General features: G+C 46.1%; 1 protein-coding gene across 2 annotated transcripts in view; it reads left to right on the top strand.

Moving 5' to 3' along the window:
* BMERB1 (bMERB domain containing 1) overlaps positions 1-22,767 on the top strand; it is a 128,507-nt gene that overhangs the window by 38,456 nt on the left and 67,284 nt on the right. For both annotated transcript variants that reach the window (XM_090024326.1, XM_090024325.1), the window contains exon 2: positions 18,468-18,591. In XM_090024326.1, coding sequence (XP_089880452.1) covers positions 18,468-18,591 — 124 coding nt within the window. The remainder of the gene's footprint in view (positions 1-18,467; positions 18,592-22,767) is intronic.

Below are 22,767 nucleotides of genomic sequence, written 5' to 3' on the forward strand. Positions count from 1 at the left end.
GGACAACAGGGAGAGGGTCCAGAGGAGGCCACTCGTATGATCGGGGGCAGCAAGGCAGGCCCTATGAGGGGAGGCTACGGGACCTGAACCTGTTCAGCCTCCATAAGAGAAGGATCTGGTGGCCATCTATAAACTGGCCAAGGGGGACCAGCAGGCAATGAGTGAGTCCCTGTTCCCCCAAGCACTACCAGGAGTAACAAGGAATAACGGCCATAAGTTGACTGAGAGTAGATTCAGGCTAGATATCAGGAGGCGCTACTTCACTGTCAGGGTGGCTAGGAATTGGAACCAACTTCCAAGGGAAGTGGTGATCGCTCCTACCCTGGGGGTCTTCAGAAGGAGGCTAAATAATCACCTAGCTGCAGTCATTTGACCCCAGCTTTCTTTCCTGCCCATGGCAGGGGGTCAGACTTGATGATCTCCTCAGGTCCCTATGAAAGTATGATCTCCTTGAAGTTCTTTCTTGCCCTCCTTCTGAGCATACACTTTGACTGAGCTGGGAGAATAACTCTTGCTCCGAGAGTCTGGAGTCAGATATCTGGATGACATGAATAGCCCAGCAAAGTTGATGTTGGATGATCATTGCCTCAATCCTCATGGTGTTTGCATGCAAAAGGATTCAGATGTTGGTGTGTCTATCTTGCCACTGGATTCGAAGGATCTTCCACAGGCAATGTTGATGGCATTTTTCTAATGATTTGAGATGTGTCCTGTATGTTGCATATATCTCAGTTCTGTACAGTAAGATGGAGATCACAACTGATTGATAAATCATGACCTTGGTTTTGTATTTGACGTTGCAATCTTTAAACACCCATTTCCTCAGCCTTCCAAAGGCTGCATTTGCACCTCTGAGGTGATGTTGGATTTACCTAAGGAGACGGTGGAGTCTCCATTCTTGGAAATTGGATATAAGGGCAAACACACATTGAGGAATGGTTTAAACAGGGATCCACCTGCCTTGATTGGACTAGCTGACCTCCTGAGCTCCCTTCCAGCCCTACTTTTCTATGATTCTACAACCTTACTGTAACTTGGGATATAAATACTGATTAACTAAGTACCAGTTTAAACTCCCCTAATATTATCGGTTAAACAGTTAACCTATAACATGTATGTACTGGGGACCAGTCCCCACCTCTACTCACTCATTCTCTGGGCAGCAGCAGGCTGGGAAAGCCTCTCGCCTACTGCTGCCAGCCTGCAGCTGGACCTGGCTCCTGGGTAGCCATGCATCAGTTGGAGCAGTAGGCTAGGAAAGCCTCTTGCCCAGTGCTGCCATGCAACTGCCTGGAGGTCAGGGCTGCAAGGAGCTGCACCAGGTCCACAGAGCCCTGGCCTGGCTTGTTGCCAGCTGTGGGTGCATGTATTCCTCAGGCCAGATGGCAGGGAACAGTAAGGGACCCAGTCTTTCTTGTGGCAGCTCAGCCCTGGCCCCTTCTCTGCCATCTGTCCCCAAAATGCATGTGCACCCACTACCAGCAAGAAGACAGGCCAGGACCCTGTGGACCCCAGTGCAATTGCTTGCAACTTCCGTACTACCTGCAATGAGCAGCCTGGGCCCCATGGTAGGTGGCAGGGGCCTGCCCAGAGCCCTGGCCAGCAGTGGTAGGTGGCCAGGAGGCTGCAAGCGGCTGCATCAGGGTTTGGGGAGCCCTGGTTCAGCTCATTGCAGGTGGTGTGTGCACACGTGCCTTGGGGTTCATGATGGGACTATGCTGCCACAAGAAGGATTGGGCCCCTCATGGCTCCCTTGCTGCTTTCCTGTCATAATAGGTCCTAGCCTCCCTTCCTCCTCACTCCTCCTTCCCTGCCTCTCTCCTGTCTGCCCTGCCTCCTCCTTCGGGGCACCGCACTGCTTCCCTTCCCCCACTTCTGCACTGGACTGCTCCCTGTACTGCTCTAAGTAATAACTAGCAAGTTGTCAATATATGAACTGTTGGATGCTTAACTGTTCACATCCCTAAGTGTAACACATAACTTGTACTGCTGTAACTCTATTCTATAGTGACACTGCTAATTGTTTTAGTAGCGATCATTTGTAGAAATAACCAGAGAATATGTTTTTCCTAGAATCTCAAACAGCCCTCCAAGTTTTCTCAGGTGCCAAAATCCCCACAGAAATATTGCCTCTCTCATAAAGCTTCCAGTTTCACTCAGCAGAAAAATTCTAGGTTAGACGTATGTGGTATACATATAAAATTAAAGGAACTGAGAAAACGAAAAATGTAGGAATAGTGTGAATAAAATGATTTCATATCAAAATATTGCAAGCATCTACTCTGGATACCTTTAAAAAACACTTGGATGCTTATCTTGCTGGGGTGAGCTGATCCCAGCTGACTTCCTGCCCCTTGGGGCTGGACTTGATGACCTCACGAGATCCCTCTCATTCCTTATGAAATCTATGCTGTACAGACTGTATTGTTCACATTCATTCATTTATTTAACTTATTTTATTTTAAAATGTTCAGTGTATCACATTAGAATTGAAGAACTCAGGATCTTTACCACAGAGTACACAGGGTCTCAGTCTTTGGACAAGGAGTGAGCACTGAGTGACAGATGATGAGCTGACAGTTAAGATTGTCATTAAGTTTTTTCTTCACAAAAAATGAGATATGCTGATGGTTCTTAGACTAGGGAGATAATGTTCCTAAGGGGAAATGTAGTGCTAAGGGGCTATATAATGACACACATAGGGAATTTGAACTGTTAAAAATTGACAAAACACAAAACCAGGATTAATTACGTCTTAGAATATTCTCAAGGGAACAAATAAGATAAAAGAAAGATTTAATTAGTTTAGAGACAGTGAAAAGACAAACAAGATCTTTAGACAGAACTTCCTTCAATAGGCATTTCTCAACATACATCTTCTGATTGAGAATGCACCCGCCTGGCTTCAAACGCCTGCTTGCGTGCAGCCTTGGCCTGTGCTGGAGGGCGTACACTCTCTGGCTTTGTGGGTACCTCGAGGTAGGCTTTAGTTGTCCCTCTGGCCTCCCCCGAACTTGCCTGCTATATTTTTGAATGTTACTTCAGTGGGGGGATAGCCTCGAAGGTCCCCTCAGGGATGACCACTCCACTCACGGGCTGTTTCTGGGGCTCCACCTCTCCTACATCCCAACCTTATGCCAACCTCTGGCAGGGCGCCAGGTCTTAACACGGCCGCCTCTCTTCAGTAGATGTTCCTTGTGCCTAATTGTGCCCTTCTCTCCTCCTTGGACAGGATCTTTTGTTGTTTCTGATCCTATGCCCAAGGCCCCTTTGAGCCTATCGGCTCTATTCCTGGGGTTGGCATGGGTTCCCCTGTCAAGCAGGGGTAAAGAAATGAAATCAAGAAAAGAAAAAAAAAAGGAGAACCCCTAAAAAGGTCTTCCTGTCTGGTGTCCTACTGGCTGGCTTTTCCTGCACTCCTGCCTGTACTTGGGAGTCTTCCCCCGAAGTTGGTCCTGCAGGGTCTCTCTCCCCTTTTCGCTCCCAGCCCAGCTCCCTGCCCTGGTATCTGGGCGTGGTTGGGTGAAAAACCTTCTGCTTCCCCGAGATAGATCTCAGCCTGGTCCTCTGGGTCGCTGTGCTGGGCGTTCTGTTGTTCGGAACCTCTGCTGCCGAACTTCTTTGGAAGCACAAGGGGAAAGTCACCCCCGATACTCCTCCCGTCCCGTGGCTCCTCCTCAGTCCTCTCAGTGCGAGGGAACCTTATTGCCCCACTGCTGTCCATCACCCGGGCGTTCCCTGTTTGTGCCGGCTCTGCCCATTGCTGACATGGAGAGCCTCCACCTCCTCACTCGTTCTCCCCACCTCGCTGCTTGCAGCCGCTTTTATCCCTGCTGGCTGGTGCGTTCCTGTGACGTCACCTGCTGGCTTTAATTGCACAAATCGTGGCTTGTGAACTGTGTGGGCTCTTCTCCTCGTCCTTCCAGTCTTGCTGCTCCTGTAGGTAAGTAGTTTTTTCGTACTCCCTTCTTTATTTCACTATTTTTTTCCGTGCTGTGCCCCACAGGCAGGGCTTTCCGATCCCTCTTCTCTGTCACCCCGGGGCAGAGAACAAGGGGCAGAATATGATCAAAAAGCTAGAAAGCTAAAAAAAATTTAACCACTTAAGACCAAATTCAGCAAAACACCTAAGCACATCCTTAAAAACAGTTTATCCATAATCACTATCAGCTATTGGTTTTGCTAAATGAGGTCCTGTATTTCTTCAAGCATAAGCAGTCACATCTCAGAAAGGCAGAAGTAGTCATATCTCAGAAAGAATCTGCCCTAGATTAAATATTTACGATACTCTTATTTGTCACCTACATCCAAGGCTGCAAAGTATCTCATTGGGACATCAGGCACTAATGCACATTTTCTTACATCAGGCTGAATATGATGAATTTTTAAGCAATCGGTTACAACAATATAGTGAGCCCAAAATAAGATAAGCTAAAAAATTAGAGGAATGAGTTAAAATGGTATGCTTTGAATTTGGCCTTCATGTTTCAGGTGATGTTGAATATACAATACATAGAACTTTGGAACAGAAAGGAATGCAATGCTGCCAACAGACTTTTTGCAATGGTGAATAATGCAAAAATAAAAGGCCAAATATTGAAGATAAGGAAGAAAAAGTACAGCATAAGCAACTCAAAGAGTAACTCTGCACAAGAAGCTATTGCATATGAAGCAAAGGTGGCATTAATTTTTGGAAGTGTAGCAGGTAATCCCACAAAACAATCATTTTGATTGTCTCTGCTTATCTGATTTTAAGATTGGGTCACACTGTGGCTTTTAATCTAGGCACTATTCTGAAGAGGAAATCTAAGGTTATATCTAGGCTGAAAATATAACTGCCTTTTCTTCTCTAAAGTATGGACAGCAAAACTCTGTCCTATCACTATGCTATTTCATCCATACCACCAGGTTGGGTTTGAACACAATCTCCTCCAGTCAGTCAGATGAGCATGTAATTAATATACCTTGGACAGAGGAAATGAGACAGATGGGGTGATTTGTCAGCAGCAAGAAGAAGATCACGAAAGTGTGGATTCTTTACTGAATGGGGGAGGCAATCTAGTGACAGATGATGCAGAAAAGGCTGAAGTACTCAGTGCCTTTTGACCTTGGTCTTTAAAAACAAGATCAGCTCCCAGACTACTGCACCTGACTGCACAGTTAGGGGGGAAAATGAGCAGACAACAGTGGCAAAAGAACAGGTTAGGGATTATTTAGAAAAGTTGGATGTGTACAAGTCCATGGGGCCAGATGCAATGCACCCAAGGGTGCTGAGGAAATTGGCTAATCTAATGCAACTGCAGAGCTGCTGACCCTTAACTTTGAAAATGCTTGGTGATTGGGAGAGGTCCTGGAGGACAAAGGGAAAAGGGCAAATATAGTGCCCATTTTTAAGAAAGGGAAGGAGGAGAATCTGGGGAACTGCTGACTGATCAGCCTCACCTCAGTCCCTGGAAAAATCATGCAGCAGGTCTGCAAGGAATCCATTTCTAAGCACTTGGAGGAGAAATTGGTAATTAGAAATAGTCGACATGGATTCAACAAGGGCAAATCATGTCTGACCAACCTGATTGCCTTGTATAATGAGATGACTGGCTCTGTGGATGTAGGGAGAACAGTGGATGTGATATACCTTGGCTTCAACAAGACAAGCAAGCTAAGGAAGTATGGGTTGGATGAATGGACAGTACTGTGGATAGAAAACTGGCTGGATCATTGGGCTCAGAGGGTAGTAATCAATGGCTTGATGTCTAGTCGGCAGCCGATATCAAGTGGAGTGCCCCAGGGGTTGGTCCTGGGGCCGGTTTTGTTCAATATCTTCATCAGTGACCTGGAAAGATGGCACAGAGTGCACCTTCATCAAGTTTGCAGATGACACCAAACTAGGGGGAGTAGTAGATACACTGGAAGGTAGGACTAGGATTCAGAGAGACCTTAACAAATTGGAGGATTGGACCAAAAGAAATTGCACGAGGTTCAATAAGGGCAAGTGCAAAGCCCTGCACTTAGGACAGAAAAACCTCAGCCAGGCTAGGGACTGACTAGCTGGGCAGCAGCTCTGCAGAACAGAACCTGGGGGTTACAGTGGACAGTAAGCTGAATATGAGTCAACAGTGTGCCTTTGTTGCAAAGAAGGCTGGTGGGATATTGGGCTGCATTAGTAGGAGTGTTGCCAGCAGATTGAGGGAAGTGATTCTTCCCCTCTATTTGGCACTGGTGAGGCCACATCTGGAGTACTATGTCCAGTTTTGGGCCCCCCACTACAGAAAGGATGTGAACAAATTGGAGAAAGTCCAGCGGAGGGTAATGAAAATGGTTCATGGGCTGAGGCACTTAACTTATGAGGAGAGGCTGAGGATACTGGGCTTATTTAGTCTAGAGAAGAGAAGACTGAGGGGATTTAATAGCAGCCTTCAACTACCGGAAGACTGCTTCCAAAGAGGATGGTGCTAGACTGTTCTCAGCGATGGCAGATGACAGAACAAGGAGCAATGGTCTCAGGTTGCACCAAGTGAAGTTTTGTTTAGATATCAGGAAAAAACTTTCTCACTAGGAGGGTAGTAAAGCACTGGAACAGGTTACCCAGAGAGGTTGTGAAGTCTCCATCCTTAAGGTTTTTAAGATGCAGATAGACGAAGCCTTGGCTGGGATAATATAGTTGGTAATGGTCCTGCTTTGAGCAGGGGATTGGACTAGATGACCTCCTGAGGTCCCTTCCAACTTAATTTTTTATGAATCTATTATTACTTATTCTGTTTAATGGTACAGGAGCTAGTTTATGGTGGAGTTTCAGCCACTGTCAACTAAAACTAATGAAAAGAGTGCAGTTAGTTCTGCCATTTTGCTTCCTGCTTTTTTCTTTGCTAAACCCTCTGACCTTTCACCAGCTGTCATTATAATCACACCCCACCTCCATGTAGTCAGATGTAGAACACTTCATCTCTTTCTCTGAAAATGGAAGAAAGCAAGGAGCCTGGGAGAAAGTGTGTGACAGAGTTTAGAGGCTCCTAGAGTTGACATCCTTTTTGCCTGAAAAGCTTATACATTTTGAAGGTTTATTCCAGACAGGTTCATTTGTAATGAAACTTCAGTTTTGGTTTAATTACTGTTTTAGTCATGTACACGTCTTTAGTGGATCTTGATCAGATTATTTTAAAAAAATGAACTCATTACATTAAGAAGAGCCACGTGCATGATCAGAGGTCAGGAAAACAGACCTTACGACAACAGGCTGAGAGCCATGGGGCTCTTCAGCCTGGGAAAGCGCAGGCTCAGGGGTGATCTGATGGCCACCTATAAGTTTATCAGGGGTGACCACCAGGATCTGGGGGAACGTTTGTTTGCCAGAGCGCCCCAAGGGATGACGAGGTCGAATGGTCACAAACTCCTGCAAGATCGCTTCAGGCTGGACATAAGGAAGAATTTCTTTACTGTCCGAGCCCCCAAGGTCTGGAACAGCCTGCCATCAGAGGTGGTTCAAGCACCTACACTGAACACCTTCAAGAGCAAATTGGATGCTTATCTTGCCGGGATCCTATGACCCCAGCTGACTTCCTGCCCTTTGGGCAGGGGGCTGGACTCGATGATCTCCCGAGGTCCCTTCCAGCCCTGATGTCTATGAAATCTATGAAATATATGAAGTTAAAGGTATAACAGACTTGAGCTGTGCCTGAAACAACTTCATTATAAGCGTGTTCGGCTGTAGCTGTGATGCTATTAAAAACAGAAGGGAGTACTATTAAGCAAGTACTATCACATCTCACATCAGATATTCAGTACTGATGTTGAACAAGATAGAAAGGCAGGCCAAATATTGTATGAAAGAAGGCAGCTGAAATAGAAAGACCAGCAAGCTGCATCACTTGCACGGTCTTTTTCTTCAATGGAAAAATTGCATTTAATTCAGCAAAATTAAAAAAAACTACGCTCCAATCTTTCTGTATGTAGTATACAGAAAATATTTGTTCCTCTTGCATATTCAGGATGTATCTGTCTTTCTTGGCTGTTAATTACATTATTCATATTCCCTATGTTTCCATTTGGTTACATAAAAAGTCCATCTCTACTAAGACTCTGTGAGGGAAGGCATTCTTTGCTTATTCTCTCCAACTGCAACTGAGTGATATTTACTCAGCAGCTGAAATCTGTAACAGTGCCATTACACATGATTTTAACTACCCCTACAGGATCACTTCTCAAACTCCATTTTTAACATTCTGCAAATTACGTTTAAGCTTAAATGCACCTAAATTCCTTTTGAACCTCCCAGGAGTGTCTGAGTTTCTCTGTACAAGTTCAGACCTGTAGGATTCCTGATCATGAAAAGCAGGAGGTAATATGGAGATGAAGTGTTTACTCTTGACTGTCAATACCCTCTTGTGATAAAAGTGGTTTTTAAAGTGGCCGGTGGATAGAGATGGATGAAATTTGGGATTTCCTGTTCATGGGAAAGATAAGTATTTTGAAAATTTCCCAAGAACTGGAAATTTAAAACAGTATTTCAGAAACATGGAGATGTGGGGATTCTAAAATGAAATAGGCTCCCTGCCACCGAGGCATCGTGGTCAGTCACATACCCGTCAGAGGCATAACTGGCCAGGACTGGCCCCGGGAGGCAGTCCCCCCTCCTCCTTTATCTTCTTTGCAGGGCTCTAGAGCCTCTGGCAGCAGGCAGTGGCACAGCTTCAGTTCCCTGCTGCTAAGGGAAGATGCCACCTCACTTTTTGGCTGAAGACATGCATGTCCAATGGCCAAACACCTCCTGTTTTCCACAGCAAAAAAATGGGGCAACATCTCCCTCCGGCAGCAGTGAATGTCAGCTGCTCCTCTGTACCACCACACACTGCTGCTTGACAGAGCTACGTTTCCCTGGGTCCCTTTCACTCTCACGCATACTCCTGCATCACTGTTGGAGCTGAGGCTGGAAGGCTGCAGGTGGTGGGGTTGGGGGAAGGTGAGGTGCACCTCGCTCCATTCTTGCTCTTCCCTGCCTTAGACGGCACCCAGGGCTCATGCCCTGCTCATCCACCCATCCTTGTGATGCTGATATCTGTTAGCTGGTATGCAGCTCAGGGGCCATCTGTTCCCTAAGGCAGGGAGCCCTTAGAGGCTCATAGGTTTCCTGTGTTTGATCAGTGTCACCTTTAGTCGATGAACTGTTGAGCTCTGATGCAGCCCTAAGTCAGTGGTTCTCAACCTTTTCGGACTTAAGGCACCACTTGCTGGACTTGAGGCACCTCCATAACTTTTGTGAATTGAGTGACATGCAATTTCACAACTAATTTATATATTACAGTGCTTACATCCTCTCAGAAAGGCTGGGCAGTGGAGGTGAGGGATCCTCCTGCGAGGGACAAGTCTAAGTCTTCACTTACCTGCTTAGCTTTCCTTGAGTCACCCTTCAAAGGATTTAGTGGCACTCCAGGGTACCCAGTACTGTGGTTGAGAGTAGTTGCTCTAATAAGTTAATCTATGAACCCAAATGTAGCCATGAAGAGGTGATATATTGAGCCCTTATACAGCCCTGACCAGCCAGCTGCAAATGACCGAGAATCTCTGGTGCAAGCTTGATTACAGGGTTGTTCTAGCACAGAAGAATCCAAGTTCTCTTCCTTCACGTGGCATTCAAAAACACATGGCCACAACATATAGTGGGAGAGCTGTCTGTAAACAGACAGCACATAAATCTGTTTCAGCCTTTCCTAGACTAAATGCTGTTGCCAGCCCTGTTCTGGGTGAAATCTGGAAGAAACTTGACCTATTTTAGTAATTTAGACTATCAGCAGAGATAGATGCTGTCCTGTTTCCTGTGTGGAGGGATGGGTGCTAGTGATTATCAATGACTACAGGAAAAAGGATGCCCTGGGAGCAGGAGAGGAAGCTTAGATAGATGCAAGCCTTCCCAAGACTAAAAGAACTGGAGATTGTAATCTCTTCAAGGGAAGGATGGGATGTATTTGTACAGTACTTTGCACAGTGGGCCCTGATCCTGATTGGCACTTTAAACCCCATTGAAATATGAAAAATGCAATAACATTCACGGAAGCAGCCAATAAAGAGCACTGAGAGATGATTTTATGTACTTTGAAACAGATAATATAGCTTTCTACTCTTATCCAACACACATGCTTAGTTTACTGCTACAGGTTTCCAATAATTTATTTTTAATTTTCTCTCTCCAGAAATGATGACAAACCAGAGAGGTGGGGAATGCTGAGGTTCGCAGAAGTCAGTGGGAGTCTTATAAAGACTTCAATAAGCTTTAGCCCTTAGGCACAGAGACTTTCCTACATAAAAAGCCTTGCCACCCCATTTAAGAAAGCACAATACTGTCTGCCCTTTGGAGACAATGGAAATAAAATATGCCACATCTGTTTGTATTGTGTTTAAAACATTGACTAAATACAGCTTCACAGATGCACCATATTACATCATCTTTAGCATTCACAATGACCAATTCCTGCAGCAGGCTGGATTGGAAATTGAGTCTCTTCCTTTCCAGAACAGATTAATTATTATCCACCCCATTCTACTACCACATATGTTAAATCCAAAACATATTCAGTACAAGAGCACTGAACACTTTACACAGAACAGAACAAGATGTACTGTATTGCTAGATGGCTACATTCAGTTCATTTTCCAGGTGATAAGTTAGTGAGTCACCTGATTCTCTTTACATACATTCTTTATTCAGAATATCATTTTGTACTGTACCAATTAATTTCCCTGCATAATGTAGCTATTTCAGTTTCTACCAAGCATGTTGTTTTTTTAAACTGTACCATCTGCTTCTCTTCTCATCTGCATTTAACCTGTACCTCCTGCTTGTTTCTGTTCTGTTCATCAGTTATTAGTGATATTGAAAGTTCGAGTTGTATTATATGAATGCAAGTGTTCAGAGAACATTTATTTCACTAGGACTAATAATGCTCTACAAGCACTTAGAAACTCCAATATTAGGGGGTTTATTTTACTGAATACTTGAGAAAACTTGCAAAAGCTTTGATTTGTCTTTTAAATAAAATCTAGCCATTTATGAACATTTAACTAGGATTATTTATTATGAGGAGACTTGGACAACTGAAAATGAGATATGGTGCCTTAGACTTCAAATTATCCACCCAGCAATGGTCTAAAACAGTGCTCACCAACCAGTCGATCATGATCAACTGGGTGATCCCGGAGCCTCTGCTGGTGAATCTTGAGGCTGGGGGGTGCAAAGTGTGTGCGCGCATGTGTGCATGTGCCCCCCATCCCAGCAGGTCAGTCTGTGGGGGAGGGAAAGGGCAGGGGGCCAGACTGAGGCCCTGTGGTAAGGGACGGAGTGGAGCGGAGGCAGGGATAGGGCTCAGGTGAGTGGGGCCCCAGCCAGGCTGGGCCAGGTGGTCAGAAGATTGTCCAGGGGCATGGAGGGCTCCTGCTGCTGTGTGCAGCCTGAAGGCGGCCCAGGGAGCACATGCCCCATCTCCCCCATCTAGGCCGGGGTGGAGGCGGCTGCTGCTGTGCACTGGGCTTTGCATGCCTCTCCGAAGCCAGCTGCTGTGGGGGCTCAGGACGCAAAGCACAGCAGCAACCACCTCTGCCCCAGCACAAATGGGGAGGCACATGCCCCCCAGGCCTCTGCCAGGCTGCACACAGTGGCGGGATCCGCCCCCTGCCCCTGGATGAGTGATCATCCCAGCACCTGGACCTGACTACACTGAAACCTGCTGGGGGCGTGGCCCAGCCCAGTGGCTGGAAGCACATAACGTCAGGCCCCAGCCCCACCCTGTGCACAAATCAGGGGGGCAGGTGCTTCTGCTGGGGTGCAGACAGCGGCGGGAGCCCCCTTGTGCCCCAGTCTCACTACCCAGCCCAGCTGGGGCCCCCTCACCCCAGCCCTGCCCCATCCTTCTCCCTCTCCCTGTCCCTTGCTTAGTGTGGTGCTGAGTTAAATCGGAAAATTGCAGGCCAGGATCTACCATGTGCTACCCCCCCACCCCCACCTCACACACACACACACACACACACACACACACACACACTGATCTGCTGGCGGGGAGGGCATGGTAGATGCTGGGCTGAAATTTCATTCAAAAAGTGATCTTCTACTGAAATATGTTGTAGACCACTGGTGTAAAATCATTTTAATCTAAAGGACCAATATTTGATTTTTTTAACAAGTTGGCCAGTCTGGTTTCCAGTGAACTGGTGTTTCCCTTAAGAAAGATCAGTGCTGCAGTAGGTATCAGTTAGCATCTTTTTTTTGAGAGCCTTTGAGGCTAAGGACAGACATTACACACAAACCAGTTTAAGTGATCAGAAACTGTATTAAACCTATAACAGAACATAAGTTCAGTACACATAAACCAGTTTCACAATGGGTGAAACTGGTTTAAAGTATTCCTGGTTGAATGTAGCATCAGATTTTACTGATTTGGATCAAACAAGTTTTTGCAATGTCGGTCCCAGACCCCTTCCTGGTTTAAGTTAAACCAGAGTCCCCCAGCATCCCAGGTGCTTTGCAGCTCTGAGTGGGGCTGTCTGCTCCAAAAAGCAGAGCTGGCCCTGCCCCTGCCCCCCATGCTTCCTGCCAGAGCTCTGGTGGAGATTGCAGGTACTCCCCTTGCTACTCACTGCTCAAGCAGGGATTCCCCACCCCCTTCCTCCTTCTCATCTCCCACAGCATGGACTCCAGCCCCACAGACCCTAGGCATGCGGTATGCTGGTTAATGCTGAGGTGTGTGTGTGTGTGTGTGTGTCTCCAATTTCACTGGGACAGGCAGGTAGAACAGTGTCAGTTTAGGTCTTTTGGAGCTAAGCAACAAGTCAGCTGGTAATGTCCCTCTGTCCCTTCCTTGGAAAATAGTGTTTAAGAAGAGCTTGAACTAATGACAGAAGCTTTTGTTTTGTTGATGGGCTGATAAACACTGATAAACCCTGCTAGCAAGCTTGCCTGTCACACAGGAATTTGGGTTTTCCATTTTCCATGGAAAAACAGAGAAAACCATGGATTTCCCTATTTTATCAGAGAAAAAACAGATTTTACCTTTTAGCAGAGAAACCCACAGATTTCCCAGTTTTGCAAAGAGCTCTGCAGGCTGGCAGAGTTCCAGCCTGCAAGAGCTAATTGCAAAAAGGATAGGAAACCCCCAACCCTGTCCAAAGGGGGAGAGAGAGGGGGAAAGGGCGGGGCCTGAGGCTCTTAGTTACCCAAAGCTTGGCTCAGCTCACTTTCCTTCTTGGGGCCTGTAAGTGGGGCTTGCAGGGGGCTGCAGGTTGTAGGTCAAGGCTGGGGCACCAGCAGGGCTGGGAAGGAAGCTAGTGGGGGGCTGAGCTGGCTGGCTGGCTGGGGGCAAAGCTGGCTGGGGGCTATGGAAGCAGGAAGCTGTTAGGGAAAGACATGGAGTGCCTGCCCAGCTGGCAGCATGTGGATCACAAGCAGCACAGTATCAGCCTGAGCAGGCTCTGTGCCTCCATGTGTGGCTTCCCTGAAGGGCTGATAGTGCACCAATCTGGGTCTACGTGCTGCCGGCTGGGTGGGCAGTCCTGCAGGAAGGTGGCTGGGGACTGAGGGATTGGGGACGTGTTGGGAAAAGCCCCACATAGAGAGTCTGCCTGGCTGGCAGTGCGTGGATGCGGAGTGGTGTGGTATAGGACCTTCAGGGAAACTGCACATGGAGGTGCGGAGTCTGCTTAGGCCAATACTGTTCCACTCCAAGTCCATGTGCCTCTGGCTGGACAGGCACTCCATGCACAGCTTTCCCCAACACCTCCCCACTCCTTCAGCCCCCAGCCAGCTTCCCTCAGGAGTGCCTGCCCAGTTGGTGGCATGTGGACCCAGAGCGACATGCTGTCAGCCCTTCAGAGAAGCCACACAGAGTGCACATGCCTTGCCCCCACCCCCCACATGGACCGGGGGTACGGGTCTCCCCTACCCCTCAGGAGTGTGTGCTGCCACTGAGAGCTGGCCCCGCCCTCACCTTCACCCTCAGCAGGCAGGCAGCATTGGGGGAGCTGACTCTGTGCTCCTTCTGCTACAGCAGCCACTGCCTTCTGTTGGGGGCAGGGAGTTGTAGACGTGGGTTGCTGGCCCCAAAGCCCTGGCAGCTGGGTTCCCCCTCCAGGAGGGCTGGGGAGCAGGGGCTGTGCTCTGGCAACACGCTTGCCCCTTGAGCAGGGAGTGGGGAAAAGCCTGGGACAGTGCAGACGGGGAGAAGGTTTACACCCCTCCCTAATCAGAGGTTTTGCCAGGGCCTGGCCATGCCCCCTCCCCTCAGCTCAGCACTGTGGAAGGGAAAGGAATACTGCTCTAGTGCCCCCTGACTTCTAGCGTAAGCCACTGCAGGCATGTGCCTGCATTTCTTCAGTCTAGAGGGGATATCTGAACGGTTACAAACCAGTTCAGCCGAGCCAGGTTAGACTAACCTGCAAAGATTGAATCAATTTAGGCTCAGGCTGTTTGAATGTCTGTCCCTAGACTGAGAGACTAAGTGAAGGCGGTTAATCATACAAGTCAAAAGTGACAGAGAGTAGTGGAACATGATCTGTGCTTCCTCTGGGCCTACTGCATTGATAAACAGAACTTAGTAAGATAGCTGCTGTTTCATCTCTTCTGGCCTATATATTTTGTTGAGAATGGAAGTGATTTGGGCCATGGATTGTTCATTGCTATACTTCTGCATAGTTCCTCATACAATGGAGCTCTGATTGCAGGTCAGGCCTATATATACTACTGTTTTATTAATAATAACAACAACCACCACTGCCTTGTGCTTGTGGCATAGGAATGGAAGCTGAAATACCAGGCTCTTGCATAAATTTCCTGTGTGACCTTGGACACATCAGTTATTTTGTGTGTTTATCTCCTGTTAAGATGTGGATAGTACTTTCCTCTTGGGGCCTTATGAGGCTAAATCACTTAGTGTTTGCAAAGCACAGCAGGCTTCTCAATGAACGATGCTATAACCATGTAAATCAACTGTACCAGAATATTTACTGATTACTCATTGGATTTTATCACTATTTTTTTACAAATCTGTCTGAAAATGCCAATAGTTAGAAATGTATATCCTCCTATTTCTCATTGTATCACTCCAGGCCATTTCCAAATTTTTTTTTGTGTATATTGACTTGAAGTACATTTCTTTTTGGTGCTTTTCCTTGCAGGTGGCTAATGTTCCTTTTATGGATGGCGTAGTGGGGATGAAATGTGATCATTAAATTAATATCCAGTTTAACTATACAAGTCTGCATTTAGACTGAAGGAAAAATATGTGTAATTTGCTTTGCCTTTACCTTGCAGTCTTTCTCATTATAAGCAGTATCTTGATGGCTTTATTTCTACATAGTAATTATTTTCATGATAATCTCTCTTTGTTCATATAGTATTAATATTACACTTTTTCTTCTCCACTGAAATTAATTCCAGTGACTGCAGACCAGGCAAAATATTCTAGTGCTGTCGCACGCTATGACTAATCTTAGTATTGCCTCCACTCATGCTTTATGAATCTTGGCTCACTACCAGAGCCTGAGCTTTCATTTCTCTAACAGCAGTATATGCTAAGAAGCAGTTGGCTGACACACACAAACTCACACATATGCAATTGCAGTATCAGCTCATATTTATTTTCAATAATATTAAATGTTCCTTCTTCATGTTATGAAGATGCAGGTATGGCTCTGTTGGGGTCTACATAGCACTGGCCTTGTGGACAAGTTTTGTTCAGCATCTTAATGAGGCTTAACTTACAGCAGAGAACTTGGGCCATGCATATTAAAAACTATACAAAAAGCCTAAGCTTGTTAACATGATGCTAAAGCATTTTGCATCCAAAGAGCTCAAAGGATTTTATAAATATGCATTTGTTATGACCCAGGACACTCCTGTCAGGTTGGGTGAATAGTATCACATGCAACATTAGAAGGAGGAAAACTCAGGCACTGATAGGCTGATGATTTGCCTAAGGTTGCAGAAACAAAGCAAGCAACAGAACATGCCACCTAATGAGTCTCTCAGTCCACTAAGGCAGCTCTCAGTCATACCTGTTAAGAAGGTAGAGGTCTTGAAAGCTGGAGATTCTATACAAATTATGTCATTAGCCCTTAATTTGTATATTCATAGTAATTTATTACTTGATTTCCATAAACCCACCACTGTCATACTACCTTTCATTCCTTTGCTCTTCCTCCCTGCTGAACCATTATTTCTCATCTGAAGTTCCCATCTGTTCCCCATCATCAGTGCAGCTCCCCACACTCCCGCCTGTAGGTTTTCTCCCACCTCTGACTTTAACTCAAATTCTCATGTTGCCTTTAGCTCCCTTCATTCCTCCCCACCCTTTTTAAATCCCTAGGTCTATTAGGATTTCACACCCTTTCCAACAGCATGGGCACAGCCACAGAGCTATGCTCAGAGCAATGCCCGGTGCACTGCATCTCTCTTGCTACACAGGTTGAGTTCTTGGCAGTTCACCATAGTCAGACATGGCATCATAAGGTGTCTCCAGTTAGAGGAGGCTAACCTCAGACTTAGGCGTATTGCTTTTCACCAGTAGCTCTAGAGCTCCCCTAGGACTGGACTTTAAATGTCTTTCTAAAAGAAATGCTGTTATTTCAGCCACACGTTCTTGTGCTTCAAGGAGGTGAAATTTTGTGGCTTGTGTTATGAAGGAGGTGAAACTAGATTATCACCACAATCATTCCACCTTAAAATGTATGATTCATCAGGGACACCCAAATTTGGGAATCTCCTAGCCAGTCCAGGAGACTCAAAAGGTTGGCACAATGCAAAGAAGACAAGGGTTTAGCGCTGGATGTCTACACAGAGGACTGACTCATTTCCAGAATGGCTGAGATCACAGTGGGGTAGCTTCTCTGGTCCACAAGAAACACAGGAACTTTTATAGATAGATGTGCCTAGTGGGTAAGAACATAATTACAAACCCAAGGAAGGGGCATCACATTTGTTTCTATTATCCCTGTTCTCAAGAGCTACGTATTTTAAAAAACTTATGTATGAGTTTGTCTTTTTTTTAATTGTCAGAATTATTGGCTTTAATTCTTTGAACCAGCATGATGATTTCCTGCATCCTGTTTAGCATGTTCGGAAAATAAATTTGCTTCAAAGCTGGGTTTTTTGATACAGCCAGTTAAAATAACTTGGGAGCACTGAAATGCCACAAAAAGAAAACTGATAGCTATTGATTCTTTGATCTAGCAGTGAAACACAGCTTTACAAAGAGTAAACTCAGCTCTGATAATGTGCTATCTGTATGTTAAAGGATTCTTGGTAGTAAAATCAAACAAAGAACCAGAAATTATAGTTTATTTCATGGCTAAAAATAAGCCAATAAGCAGGCTGCCCAGCTGAGAGGCTTCTTAAAAGTATAGTAGTGATCTTTCACCAAGGTTTGTGGATGTTTTAATCATAACAATGTAACCTGTTGTCCTTATTTTTACTGTCCTCTTGTTTCTTTTGATTGATTCCTACTGTAAGTTTCCCTGGCTATAATAATGTAGCTCTGTATGTCTGTCTTCCTGTTAAATCGAAACTCAGAATGTTTTTATGATTTCTTGTTCTCAGTTGGGGAAGGTCTAGGAGGGCTTTACATGTAGCCCCTAAGGCCAGAAGTCAGTTATGCTCTGTTAATCAGCTCGGGACACTATGAAGTGGCCCAATTTGCAGAAAGCAATTTTCCAGCATTTTCTGAAAATTGAGCCCAAACAGCAGAATAAGGCTTCTTCTGAGGTCATTCTTAGCTTCTGACACACTTCTCTACAGACCAATAACATCTTCTCTTATTATACTGACATAATAACGAAGTGGGGCCTGCTCCTGCCAGTCACTAAGTGCTTCCTAGCAAGTGTTGTGTATGTTCAGCCAATCACCAAAACTCTAGAAATCAGAGATACCAGTATCACATCAGCACCTCACAGGATTAGGCTGGATGTTGCCTCTTCACCAGTGAGCCCCTTGATCCATGCTACTGCCATACTGCAATTACTGGAGTACCAGGAAGAATCATAGGTACTAGAGATTAAGAATCCTTATTGGTTCACTGTATCCATACTTCTGCCAACACAGAGTTGCTCACAATAGCAAATCCTTGTATCTGATACATTTTGTAGCAACTATTTGGCTTCTATATGAAGTGTGGAGCAATGTGAATTACAGCACAGTGGCCGTGATTGCCCATGGGGTTCGTCTGGGGTACACTGCCTTTTAAGATGAGATAGCTTCTGACTAACTGAAACGCCTGTCACACTGCATTAGAGATTTAAAGGAGTGCTTTTATTTTTAAGTGATTACAAACCACTGAAAGTAGCCAGAAAAAGGAAAAGGACTTGCCTCAGATAGTCTCTCCGATCCATGTTAATTACCCTATGGCCTGGCACCTCTCTGGTTGTTTGCATTCTTTAACAGTCCTACTAAGTCAGTCTGACCAGCCTCATTCATTTCCTGTCTTCCTTTACACGCATAGGTCAACTTGACATCATTTCTATGGCTGAAACAACAATGATGCCTGAGGAAATCGAACTGGAGATGGCAAAGATCCAGAGGCTTCGGGAAGTCTTAGTCAGAAGAGAATCAGAACTCAGGTTTATGTAAGTACCAACCCTTCGGGGAAAAATGCTATGCAAAATTAATCAACATAGGAAGGAATGCTATTTAGGGGCTACTTATCTGCTTGACATTAAAACATAACAAAACAGAAACAAACAAACAAACCTCCCCCCTCCAAAGGTGATCTGTTGTTTGCAAAGGAAATGTTGGCGCTCTGCTTCTCTGCAGAGCATGTTTTCATACCAGAGTTCATGTTGCATGTGGGAGGGAGCGAGGTCTGAAAGAGCAACTAGTGGGCTGTAAGGTCAGGTGGTTCAAAAATCTAATCCAGGCTCTGCCATTTACTTGACGAATGTTCATAGGCAAATTATGTCACAAGAGATCAGCCCATGTTCTGAAATAATAGCAGCCAGACTTGACTTTTCATAAATGGAAGACATTAAGCTATGAGTAAAAAGCAAGTTCTGAGACATCAAATTAAAAATGTTACCGTGGGAGAGATTTTCAAAACACAGAAGGGATTTAGGAACACAAATCCTGGTAAAGGTCAGTGGATATTAGTCCAAATCATACTGGAAATCCAATGGGACTTGAACCCCTAACTCCCTGACAGGATTTCAAAGATCCTGTCAGGTTTTTCCTTGGTTATTCAATGGGACTTCAGTAACTAAGGAGAAACCTGAGAGAGCCAACATGAGTATTTAAGGTCAGAATTCAGCACTGTGCTAGTGAGTCCAACCCTTTGGCTACGGGCAGACATTACACATAAACCAGTTTAAGTGATCAGAAACTGGTTTAAACCTGTAACAGAACAGACATTCAGTGCACATAAACCAGTTTCAAAACAGCTGAAAGTGGTTTGAGATAAATCTGGTGAATGTAGTATCAGACTTAACTGATTTGGGTCAAACCGATTTGTGCAATGTCTGTCCCAGACCCCTTGCTGGTTTCAGTTAAACTAGAGTCCTCCAGCACCCCGGCATGCTGTCTGGGCTCAGCAGGGACCCCCGAGTGGAGACACTGGCTGGCATGTCCCTGTTAAGGCAAAGTGGGCAGAGAGGGCATTGGTGACACGTAGGGAGTGCACGTGGGTGCACGTGCACTCCCTGAGATTGGCAGTGCACCCCCTGTGATTGGTTGCCACTGCTGGTGGTGCCTGCAGGCAGTCGCCACAGAGCCAGCAACAAATAGTGCAAACTCTTTCTCTATCCAGTTTTGAAAAGTGTACCATACTAGAGAATTTCACTCCAAAGCAAATGTATAGCCATATTTTTCAGCCTTTGAAAATAAAGATTGAATACAGCCATGCTGTCAGACTGTTAACAACAATGCTGGAGTGGTATGGCTATCACTAGGGACAAAATTGCAAGTTTGCAATTTTTGTAGAAACCACAATTTTGGCCAGGACCATGAAAAAGCACGGGCTCCATGCTTTGGGTGGGCTCCCTGAGAAAGACAAAAAACACACCAAACCTGCAACGTGGCTCCCTCTAGGGAGCCAGCAGTCCTTGTGGCCGCTGCTGCCCCACCTCTCACAGCTGATTGGCTGAAATCAGCAGTGAGGGGTTGGGCCACCAGGTCCCCTTGGCCAATCAGAGGTGTGTGTGGGGGGGGGCACCAATGGCTGCCAGCCCCATAATCTACCCTCAAAACCAGCCAGCAGTTGTCCAGTGCAGTAGATCTCTAGCTTTGACAAGCAAGAGCGAGCTTTTTTTTTTGTTAATGGTCTGGGATCTGGCTGCTCTATGCTCTAAGGATAAAATCATGTGGAAGGCTCTTGCTGTTGATTCATGGGCTAAGACTATGAGGTTGGCAGCAAGAACCTTGCTCAGTCCAAGGCCCCCCAACACTGGAACTTGCTTACCTTGATAGTTTCTTAATTGGTTTTTAAAGCTTTCCTAGGAAATTCCTACCAAAGAGCAACCACAGAAACAGTTTATATACTGTTTATATACCGGGCCTTGCAATGGACCCAGATGCCTTCTGTGCCCCAACATCAATAGTTCACATCATCACTGGACTGAATCACACACTGTCTACATTGTAGAGACAGGGCTATCCGTATGTGAAAGATAAACACCAATCTGACATCAGCTGTAGAAAAACATGCAGGCCTGTGGCAGAACACTTCACCTTCCTTGGACACGCCATTGCTGACCTCAGGGTAACTGCTCTTGGGCAGCAAACCTTTAAACAACTATTGGAATGAGAAATTGTGGAACAAGAAATTATCCATGGACTGGACTGTGTTAAGTATGATTTGAACAAGCACTATAGATGCTTATCCCATTACCTGGATTAGCTTTTGTGACTCCTTTGTTCAAATGGGTTTATTCCGTGTTTGTTTGCCTCTCTCAGCACTGACCCCCTTCTCCTCTTCTCCCTCTCTCTCCCCCTTCCCTTCTATATTCAAGTTTATCTCTGCTTCTTATACACTGTTTTGTCCATGCCTTTTCACAGCATTTGATGAAGTGACCTTTAGCCCATGAAAGCGTATGCTATATAGACACCACATATATGCACACGCACATACTTTGGTTAGTCTACAAAGTGCGAATCTACCCTGCCTGCTACTTGACTTCAAACTAATATGGCTAACCAGATCATTCTTAAATACACCAGAGATTACAGTGACAAAGAGGTACAGGGGCATGGTGTAGATGGACCTTAACAGCAGCTCCACTCAAGTCAATGAAGCCATGCAAATTTCCATCAGTTGAGGAGGTTGCCCAAAGCTTTCTAACTGAAATGATTGGAAGCTTTTTGCTTTGCAAACTGCATTTGAACAATGTCAGGAAATGCCTAATAGGCTGCTAATACAACTCACTCTTACTGCAGGCTTGAAATAGCTTGTTGGTAACACATGCATTGACTTCCATAATCACACAGACACTTCCTGCAGCATGCATTTTGTCCAAAGAAATACGTGCTGCCATAAAACAAGGGGCATTTGGTGAAGAGAAATCATCCAGGTTAGCATAGTGTCTAGTGCTAAAATAGATAGCAAGGTCTGGTTGCCCAGCAGGCTCCACAGCCTATTAGCATTTCCTCACTCCTTTGTCTTTTGCATTTAAGTCTACAGGAAATTATACACTAGCTTCTGATGTCATAGCTAATGTATCACAGAATAATAGAATCAATGAGTCGGAAGGGACCTAGACAGATCATCGAGTCCGACCCCCCGCCATGGGGAGGAAGGAGCACTGGGGGAGGCAGGGGTCATAAGACCCCAGTCAGGTGCCTATCCAGTCTCCTCTTGAAGATCTCCAGGGAAGGTGAGAGCACCACCTCTCTGGGAAGCCTGTTCCAGGCCCTGGCTACCCTTACCGTGAAGTAGTTCTTCCTAATATCAAACCTAAACCTATCCCTCCTCAGCTTGTGGCCATTGTTCCTGGTGACTCCAAGGGGGGCCCTGGTGAACAGACTTTTCCTGAGTCTCTGCTGGTGGCCCCTGATAAGGTTGTAGGCAGCCACAAGATCTCCTCTTGCGGAGACTGAAGAGATTCAGGTCCCTCAGCCACTCATAGGGCTGGCCATGGAGGCCCCCGACCATAAAAGTGGCCCTCCTCTGGACCCTCTCCAGGCTCTCCACGTCCTTCTTGAAGTGCGGCGCCCAGAACTGGACACAGTACTCCAGCTGCGGCCTGACCAGCGCTGCATAGAGGGGGAGCAAGACCTCTCTGGACCTGTTAGTGATGCCCCTGTTGAAGCAGGACAGGGTGCGGTTGGCTCTGCCTATTGCTTCGTTGCATTGGCGACTCATATTCATCCTGGAGTTGATCCTGACTCCAAGATCCCTCTCTGTCTCTGTGCTGCCAAAAGGGGCAGCCCCTAACCTATAACCATAATGCTGGTTCCCTCTCCCCAGGTGCAGCACCCTGCACTTGTCCTTGCTGAACTGCATCCTGTTCAGATCCGCCCACTTCACCAACGTATCCAGGTCTGCCTGGATGCGGTCCCTGCCTGCCGGTGTATTCACTTTGCCCCACAGCTTGGTGTCATCAGTGAACTTGAACAGGGTGCTCTCCTCGTCCAGGTCGCTAATGAAGATGTTGAACAGCACTGGCCCAAGGACCGAGCCCTGGGGGACTCCGCTGCCCGCACCCTCCCAAGTCGACATCGACCCGTCCACCATCACCCTCTGGGTGCGCCCCTGGAGCCAGTTTGCCACCCATGTGACTGTGCATTCATCAATGCCGCAGTCCCTCAGCTTGTCA

Source organism: Crocodylus siamensis, chromosome 12 (assembly GCF_052110815.1).
Source record: "Crocodylus siamensis isolate JL-2025a chromosome 12, ASM5211081v1, whole genome shotgun sequence".
In the NCBI taxonomy this organism is placed as follows: Eukaryota; Metazoa; Chordata; order Crocodylia; family Crocodylidae; genus Crocodylus; species Crocodylus siamensis.